This window comes from Haematobia irritans, chromosome 3 (genome assembly GCF_050003625.1).
Source record: "Haematobia irritans isolate KBUSLIRL chromosome 3, ASM5000362v1, whole genome shotgun sequence".
Classification (NCBI taxonomy): domain Eukaryota; kingdom Metazoa; phylum Arthropoda; class Insecta; order Diptera; family Muscidae; genus Haematobia; species Haematobia irritans.
In genome coordinates this window covers 225,422,264-225,432,627 of record NC_134399.1, presented here as the reverse complement: position 1 = coordinate 225,432,627, position 10,364 = coordinate 225,422,264, and the positions used below count along the sequence as shown (strand labels likewise).

At 36.2% G+C, this 10,364-nt stretch overlaps 1 protein-coding gene across 1 annotated transcript; it reads right to left on the bottom strand.

Annotated features, from left to right (window-relative positions):
- Positions 1 to 9,469: 9,469 nt before the first annotated feature.
- LOC142231470 (uncharacterized) lies at positions 9,470 to 9,925 on the bottom strand. The gene has a single exon (XM_075302078.1). It carries the CDS (start codon positions 9,923 to 9,925, stop codon positions 9,470 to 9,472), a length of 456 nt encoding a protein of 151 aa, XP_075158193.1.
- Positions 9,926 to 10,364: the final 439 nt, after the last annotated feature.

The window sequence follows — 10,364 nt, the reverse complement described above, 5'->3', positions numbered from 1 at the left end:
AGAAATTCACAAATGCTTTTATAACCAAAATTCACGTTTGTATTTTAAGGACATGAAATCTTTGCCCTCACGACAATATTTTTTCAGGGCACAAAGCAATTCACATCTACAATTTTAATTTAATAATATCGTAATAACTTTAGAATATTATAATAACATAAAAAGGATAAACGAGTCAAATACTAATATTCCCAATAATTTACTGACAGTTTATATAACAAATTTGTATGGTAATAGTAGAATTAAAGTTTACGATAACTTTAGTGAATATGAGGAAAAAACTTTACAAGGTGTATTTGCTGCAATAATGTCCCCATAATGGTTGGAATCATTATTAATGTTTCAACTGAGCTTTGAAATATGTGGAAAACCTTATTCTTCCAGCAAGGCTTAGATAAAAACGCCATTTTATCCATATTTCAATAGAAACATGTCGAAAAAAAAAACCAATAATAGCTAAATGGGTAATGGAAAAAAGCTAAAAGCTAAATACATTTTTTCCCGCTAAACGTCTTCAAAAAAGCCAAATCTAGCGGGAAAATAGCTAAATCGCTGATGGTGCTTAGACCAATATTTCAATGGTTACAAACGGAATGACAAAGTTAATATACTCCCATCCTATGGTGGATGGTATAAAAAGGATTCAGATATAGACTCATAAATATTTTGAAGATTTTGCATCTTTGATTCAAGGCTTTTTTAAATCAATTTTTTTTTAAGTATCTCTTATAATATGGCTATTTTTTTGTTCTGAAATTCAAAAGTTCACTGACGTGGACATTTTCGCTAACGTGATCTCTCTTGGTTTTTATTTGTTCAAGTTACCACGAGTGCAGTGTGAAAGGAAACAATTTTCGCTTTATAAACGAAACGTCAAATTGAAGCCTGTAAAATATTAGATTTTGAACATATAAACGTCAAGTTTAATTTTACAATATGTTCCATTCGTTCTCCGTAAATGTTATTAAGTTTAAAAAGGCTTATCCTTCTTCCAAGGAGTGTAGAGAAAAAAACATCATTAAATTTATATATATAAACAACTAACATTGCATAGGGTGAGTGCAGCAAATGTGGTATACCCATTTGTTTTTCGATAGCCAAATTTTTTGTTTTTCTCCGACGAAGCTAAGATTTTACCACATTAATTTTAGTAGTGGTAGCCATCCACGCAACTATGCGCGAAGAATAAGAAACCCATAATTTCGGATACATTTGCGAATTTTTTTAAAAAAACAAATTAAGCACGAATTCATAAAATGTGCAGGTAATGTGGTACACCATAATGTCAATTTTTTTTTTGATAAGTCCCCGGTCTAACAAAGAAAAACACATTTTTTTTTGTCAAAATTCGTTTGTATTATTCAACATAGTTCCCTTCAAGAACGATACAACGATTATAACGACCTTCCAATTTTTGATACCATTTTGGTAGTACTCCTTCGGTTTTGCCTCAAAATAGGCCTCAGTTTCGGCGATCACCTCTTCATTGCAGCCAAATTGTTTCCCTGCGAGCATCCTTTTCAGGTCTGAGAACAAGAAAAAGTCGCTGGAGCCAGATCTGAAGAATGCGGTGGGTGGAAAAGCAATTCGAAGCCCAATTCATGAATTGTTGCCATCGTTCTCAATGACTTGTGGCACGGTGCGTTGTCTTGGTGGAACAACACTTTTTTCTTCTTCATATGGGGCCGTTTTGCCGCGATTTCGACCTTCAAACGCTCCAATAATGCCATATAATAGTCACTGTTGATGGTTTTTCCCTTCTCAAGATAATCGATAAAAATTATTCCATGCACATCCCAAAAAACAGAGGCCATTACTTTGCCAGGGGACTTTTGAGTCTTTCCACGCTTCGGAGACGGTTCACCGGTCGCTGTGCACTCAGCCGACTGTCGATTGGACTCTGGAGTGTAGTGATGGAGCCATGTTTCATCCATTGTCACATATCGACGGAAAAACTCGGGTGTATTACGAGTTAACAGCAAACACCGCTCAGAATCATCAACACGTTGTTGTTTTTGGTTAAATGTGAGCTCGCGCGGCACCCATTTTGCACAGAGCTTCCGCAAATCCAAATATTGATGAATGATATGACCAACACGTTCCTTTGATATCTTTAAGTCCTCTGCTATCTCGATCAACTTCATTTTACGGTCATTCAAAATCATTTTGTTGATGTTTTCGTCGGTAACCACCTCTTTCGGGCGTTCACCGTCCTCCGTTCTCATTTCACCACGCTTGAATTTTTCATACCAATCAATTATTGTTGATTTCCCTGGGGCAGAGTCCGGAAACTCATTATCAAGCCAAGTTTTTTCCCTTCAAAAAACAGTATTTTAAACACGAAATTCCTTTTTTTCCATTTTTTTTTTTTCACAATAACAAAAGTTGCTTCACAAAAGACGCTCTATCTCACAAACTAATTGACTTACAGAGGTCAAATTTTGACACGAATCATTTGAAGGTTGGTACTATATAAACATAATATGCATTTAATACTAGCAACGCCATATATGTTTCAGACCGGGGACTTATCAGACAACCTGTTACGTATCGCAATTGCATACATTTTATGCTTATTTAGTACTCGTCAGTTATTTACATCCGAAAATAAATAAATTGAAAATATACTTTCACATAAAACGAAATGATTAAGAACCACCAAACCAAAACATTCAAGGGGTAAATGTGAATTCTTTCAACTGACACAAAGAAAGAGTTGCAAAAATCAAACTGATCTTTGATTGCTTCATTCTCTGACAGTCACATTCTATTCCGTTTAGTTTAGTTATTCGTATGTTGTTACATAGAGAAAAAAGCTACTATTACCAGCCTGTACCACATTTGCTGCACTCACCCTTTATGCAAAGCCATGCAACGAATGCTATAAACTTTTTTTTTCATGAAATTTAAGATAAAATTGAGTCTAAAATTTCACTCCGAAGGAAAGTTTTTTTTTCTTTGAGTGTATTTAGATATATATTTCACATTTTGTTTTCCGCCCATATCCATAGTTCCTCCATAAAGAGTTCTTCAATAATTCTCACATTGTGCGATATTCCACATTAGCATATCCATTAAAGGAAATATCACGCATTGTAAGGACTTTTGTAAGGACTCATCATCAATCCTTCATCTTCATCTTCCACAACAATGACCAGATAATTCATTATGTCACCACGGACAACATATGCCCGAACATGGACACACACACACACACACAAATGAAATTGATGATCTCAATCCGTGGAAAGATTCTTTCGACAGCCACCGCCACCGCATCTCTTCAAGTAAATGAGATGAACGTTGCCTTAATTAAATCCAACGACATTGCGTTCCTTTTGTCAGGTCCCATGTGGTAATTGTTGTAATTCTTATTCTTGATCGTAAATCACTGGAGTATTTTACAAGCATGGTTCAATGGGAAAAACAGGCATCCTCCATATGGAATTATTTCACCGCAGAAAACGCTGGACAAAGAAACCGTAAAATTTAAAAGCAAAAAAAAAATGAAATGAAATGAAATTGCGGAGAACTTGCGGAGTTGTTCATCATAATGAACGGGTGGGTGGCAGGCTGAATAAATAGCCAAAAGCAGTGGAAACGGGGAGATTGCAGTGATTATCACCGCGGGCTTAAACAAGTCATGGAAATTGCACATTGGCAACTTTTTGGGTCAAATCGGTAGCAGCAGCAGCAGCGAACTTATGCGAGAAGCACATTATAGGAACCGTTATTGGTTGCTTGTACAACAAAATTACCATTATTAATAGTTGCAACAACTTTCCTAGGAGTTTCCTAGCAAGCAAATGCCATTTATGTGTGTGTGTGCCTGTGTGTAAGTGTGGTTGAAGAATTAATATTACTCATACGCTACGTTATACATTTATACAAATCCGCTTGGCCTATTCATGGATTCGATGGACTTTGTATTTTAAGGGCTATAAATTTGTGTGGCTGTAATCATTAAAAATTCGAAATAATTGTTTTGTTTATGCGCCCAGCTGGTGTCGACCAAAAACACAATCGAAAATTGCTACAAAATCATTCGAGAGCAGAGTGAAACAAAAACTTCACTCACACACACCCATATCCACAAAATTTTTACATTGCTCATGTAATGGCCCTCAACAAAATCCGGGGAATCAGTGAAATTTGTTTGGCTTTCGGAGAAGGCTTTGTCCAAATGATGATATGTGTTGTGCCTGATTTTTGTTGCTCTTTTTTTTACCACAGGCTGCTTGCTTTGGCCATTTTGCTGGGTGTTGGTGGTAAATGTTTTACAATCACCTCCATCCCCTTAAGATAAGCGGAAACTTACAATGGCACGCTTGCGGGAACGCACTATGTCGTCACGGATGTGTGTTTACAACAATGTCATACCATCCATGGTAGACGCATGCCAAACCAATTTGTTGTAAAATAAAAATGCACAAAGAAATATTTAATGCCTTTGTGCATAATTGGCAAAGTTCGAATCCTCCATCTGCATTGTAAATTGCACAAACGCACAGTAGTTTGTATGCCGAGGAATCAAAGAACCAGCTGCAATGTATGATGCCAATATTTTTAAACTAATTATAAGTACTCTCAATAATGTGAATATTGATTTTGCTTCTTGAGCAGGCATGAATAGCCATGGTTCATATGGCTCTTCCAGAGTATGCTAAATCTCAAATTTCAAATTTGATTCGCAAGTAGAAATTGTTTCATGAGCGTGCTTGAATAAGATCGTACACCCAGATCTGTTTTATTTTCCAGCAAAAATAATTTGAAGTTGTTTCAGCAATTCTAAACTGGTAGACAGGAATTCATTATATTAGCAAATTGAGTCCTTAAAAGTGAGCCAACGAATCAAATTTTCGTAAATATAATGTATTTGTTCGTTATGATAATGAATTTTCTGATAAACTACAAAACGATTCGTAGTATTAACAAACCGTTTAATGCGTTAATGAAAATCTTATGCTAGGTCGTCCAGTTATCCGTCCGTCCGTCATCGACTTGAAATTTTTTATGTGTGTCAGATGGTATTGAAATAGGCAACATCGGATCAGATATAGCCCCCATATAAACCGCCCTCCCAGATTTGATTTCCGGATCCTGTTTTTTTTCTTAATTCTTAATTCCGACGAAAACATCAAAAAAATCCACAAAATGATTTTGAATGACGGTAAAATTAAGTTGATCAAGATAGCAGAGGCCTTAAAGATATCAAAGGAACGTGTTAGTCATATCATTCATCAATATTTCGATATGCGGAAGCTCTGTGCAAAATGGGTGCCGCGCGAGCTCACATTTGACCAAAAACAACAACGTGTTGAAGATTGTGAGCGGTGTTTGCAGCTGTTAACTCGTAATACACCCGAGTTTTTCCGTAGATATGTGACAATGGATGAAACATGGCTCCATCACTACACTCCTGAGTCCAATTGACACTCGGTTGAAGGCACAGCGACCGGTGAACTGTCTCCGAAGCGTGGAAAGACTCAAAAGTCCCCTGGCAAAGTAATGGCCTCTGTTTTTTGGGATGCGTATGGAATAATTTTTATCGATTATTTTGAGAAGGGGAAAAACCATCAACAGTGACTATTATATGGCGTTATTGGAGCGTTTCAAGGTCGAAATCGCGGCAAAACGGCCCCATATGAAGAAGAAAAAAGTTTTGTTCCACCAAGACAACGCACCGTGCCACAAGTCATTGAGAACGATGGCAAAAATTCATGAATTGGGCTTCGAATTGCTTCCCTATCCACCATATACTCGAGATCTGGCCCACAGCGACGTTTTCTTGTTCTCAGACCTGAAAAGGATGCTCGCAGGGAAACAATTTGGCTGCAATGAAGAGGTGATCGCCGAAACTGAGGCCTATTTTGAGGCAAAACCGAAGGAGTACTACCAAAATGGTATCAAAAAATTGGAAGGTCGTTATAATCGTTGTATCGCTCTTGAAGGGAACTATGTTGAATAATAAAGACGAAATTTTCCAAAAAAAAATTGTTTTTCTTTGTTAGACCGGGGACTTATCAGCCAACCTGTTAGTTCATTGAGGTTCGGTTATTTCCCTCTAAGATGGAGGAGCTCTTTTGTCGTACCACTTCATAAGTCGGGGAGCCCCTTTGATGTGGGTAATTATAGGGGGATAGCAAAATTAAGAGCTATTCCCAAGGATTTTGAAAAGATGGTGACTGATGTTTTGTCGCATGGCATTTCTTCGATACTGGATCGTATCGATCCAGTATTTCGTAAGGGCCTATCGACTACTACGAACTTGGTGGAATTTACTTATCATGTTATTAATCAGTTTGTTGGGAATCAGACTCATGTTATTTATACGGATTTTAGTAAAGCTTTTGAACGGATGAATCATAAGCTCTTGTTATATAAGCTGGATAGGATTGGATTGCAGTACGCAGATTGTGTCTTTTGGTGATTCCTATTCAATGTGCTTTGATGTCCCATCAGGTGTGTCGCAGGGTAGTCATTTGGGGCCTGTCTTATTTTTGTTATTTATAAACGATGCTTGACAGAGTATATGTCATCTAATCCACCTGAAATTCTGTATATTTTCAAGTAATCCGACGAACAGTTTTCAAAGGAAACAAATTGATTCATGACGGTGAGTATTTAAGATTCGGCCGCGCCGAATTTAAACCCGTAGTTAGGTTAGGCAGCCCTAACCAAACCTAAGAAGCCGCGCTCGGAGTCTATAACATACTATTAAACGTTACAGTTTATTCTATACTTCTTTTGAATCAAACTACTGTACATTGGCCTACATTGAAGCAAATATTTTTTGTTTTGCGTGTTGCAAAAAAAAATCTCTCCGTGTGAGCCTACCATGTCATTGCGGTATTGGTGTGGCAAGTGCAATAAAAGGACATTGTGAAGGTATGCTAACAAGAATCCTTTGTCCACACGTGATTGTGTATCTGCATATCTGAAGCGTATCATCTGCATAACATATCACGCACGCACACATGCACACACCTACACTTAAATGCACAGAATTTTCCATTGTGCAACATTAATGTGTCATAGTGGAAAACATTTACAGTAATTACCTGAAAGCCGATTTCAATAATAATTAAAAGCGAAACACTGAGAATAATTACAATTCAAACAACAACAGCAACAACAACAACTATCGGAAAGATACATTTAACAAATGCATATTTGAACATACGTCCAGGCACAGTGCTACGACACAATATTAATATATCCAAACCCCTTTATAGTATAATTCTCTTGAGGTGAAACCCCTTAAATTCAATGTAGAAATATGTATAGTTTGGTATCCCAGACACAATCGCAATATCATTTTTATACACTGTGCTCATAATTGAATTGATATTGAGAAGTTATAGGTTGATTGGAAAGTTTGCACTACCAATTGTATGACCTATTCCAAAGATATTGTATTTACGAGTATATATACTATTTTAATATTTTTATGGTATCCTTTAGCGTTTTTTACAGCCTGGAATCTCTTTGGCATTGAGTGGGTTAGGGTATTCAGTCAAATCTACGGGAATTCACCTCCATATATCAATAAGGATATTTTTGAGAGTTTCTTTGCTAGAAATGTTAAAGTTCTTCCGCTTTGTTTTGATATATGCCCACAAGTGTTCAATTGGATTCAAGTCCTGACTGTATTAAGACAAACCAACTTCATCGAAAAGCTTATCAACTTTTGGATCTGCATTTGTATTTTAAGGACATTAAATCTTTGACCTCAAGACAATACTTTTTTTCTGGGTGGATATCGTTACGAGGGCGGTTCGGAAACTTCTTAGCCTATAAATTAATGAAAGAGAATAGTTTATTTTTATTTTATTTATTTATTTAAGCATATCCTGTACAACAAGACTAAAGTCTTATAATTAACGTACAGGAATTTTATTAAAAATCCGTTAATCCGTTATAAATTTAAAAAGCTAAAAGGAATCACGATAATAATATTAATAATAATTTATATTAAAACATTAAGAAATGATTACAAATTTTTTATAAAAATGAAAATATGTTTAACATTAAAATTTAATTGAAAGGTTTAATAAATTGAAAAAGTTTGTGTTCAGAACAAAGTAATTATTAAATAATTAAATTTAAAGTATCAAGCAAAAAAAAAACAGTTAAACTATAATATGTGTAAATGATTGATAACTGGATTAATTAGTTTGCAAGGACTGTTTTTTTTTTCATTTCATTGTGTTGTTAGTTCGCTGCAAATTATTAGGTAGGTTATTCCAGAGACGTATGGTGTAAACAAAGAAATGCCACTCAGAGACTAGGCTTCGATACCGTATTGGAACAATTTTTTTTTACCCCTGGCCGATCTATTAAAACGAAGCTTCTCATATAAATACCGTGGTTGACCCGAGTTGATTATCTTGTGAAGGAATATAGGTGATCTTATATTAATCATATCTTCAAATGACACCCCAAATGTCAATGATCTATCATAAGGAATATGTAAGCCCCGCCTGTGTATCACTAAGCACTTTGACTTCTATGGATTAAGGAATAAACCATTAGCAATCGCCCACCTATGAGTGGCTGTCAGATCATCATTAAGCCTCCTAATGAGGATCTCGTAAGACTTAAGATCCTGGGTAAGATATATCTGAATATCGTCAGCATAAATACATATGAATCTTGCTATTGAGTAAAATGCCTGGCAAATCATTAATATATGCCGAGAAAACAAGTGACCCTAGCGTCGAACCCTATGGAACACCTCGTGACATGTGGAATGGGTCTGATATTCAATTTCCCGTATAAACCGTATGTACCCTTCCAGCAAGATATGATGCTAAGAGACGCGTCGCGCTTCGAGAGAAATTAAAAAGTATCTCAATTTGAGACATAGAAGGTCGTGGTCCACTGTGTCAAATGCCTTTGAGTGATCAAGTAATACGAGCATAGATACCTTCCCACTATTTTGTTCCTTTCTCAAATCCTCGCAGACATCAGCCAAAGCAGTCACACAACTATGGCCCGAGCGAAATCCAGATTGGCTGATGACTAAAAAATCATTAAGAGACATATATTCTACCATTTGTCTCTGTACAATTTTCTCAAAAACCTTGGATAAATAAGGCAATAAAGAAATGGGCCGAAATTCAGAATTTTCCTTCGGAATTGGGATTACCTTAGATTGTCGCTAAACTCTGGGAAAAGAACTTGATGTTAAAATGGAATTAAAAATATACATCACATATGGTAATATTGCAGGAAGTAAAATTTTAATAAACCTTGGATCAATACTGTCGTATCCTATCGAGTTTGATTTCACCTCACAGAAGGAGCGAAACACATATTCTCCGTCACGCAACTAAATTAAAAATCAGCATCTCCTTCCAACTGCGGTAAATTCCTACCGAAATCGTTGTACCCAGTATCTACTTGGGGCGCCGTAATTCCCGTAAACTGGTCATTCAGAATGTTAGCATACTGATTGCATCTCTTCTTATTTGAATTCACGACGCCAATCTCTCTTCCATGTATTCTTCGTTCCTAATGCTGTCTGAAATCTATTATTATAATAAGCAATCTTGGCTCTTTTAATCACGGAATTAGCATGTCTCCTAGCAGCTCTAAACTCGTCCTTCAACTCATCCGTTCTAAGGCGTTTCCATCTCGAATATGCTAAATCCCTTTGCCTTATAGCCTGTCCTATATCGCTACAAAACCATGGTCGACGTCTATTTGAGACAGTTTTAGCTCGAATCGGTAGGCATGAATCGTATAGAAACGTAATATTGTCCTGAAACATAGAAACCTGATCGTCTATATTGTTCAACAGAAAAATATCCTCCCAATTAATCGAAACACGAAGATTCTCCAGTTCATTGTAATCAATCCGTGAAAAATCCCTATAAGAAAACGTTTCAACGGATCGCTGTACTGGGCTATCGTACACCATGAAAATAAGATCATGTCTACAGACTATCGAGGCCGAGATCTAGTCATACAACAATACATCTGAAGCTTCGCTAACAAAAAATAAATCAAGTAGCGTACTATTCGTTGAAGTGTAGTGAGTAGTGTTAATGCAAGATAATCCCATGGATGACATCTCATGCAGTAAGCCACTCTCGGACAATACGTTTGAATTAAAATCACCAGTTATAATCACATGACTAAATGCAACAATCACCTCAGCTAAGTCTATAAAAAAGTCACCAAAAGCAATATCACTATGAGGACGATAGACACAGGCTACATATAAATTTCCTCTGATAGTTAAAAAAAAAAATTCAATATAATCTCCTGAAACTTCAGTACACTTAGTCCAACGCTTTTCTAGCAATTCTATCCCTGGATTAAAATAATTTCTATAAAAATAAAATGTAAACAAAATT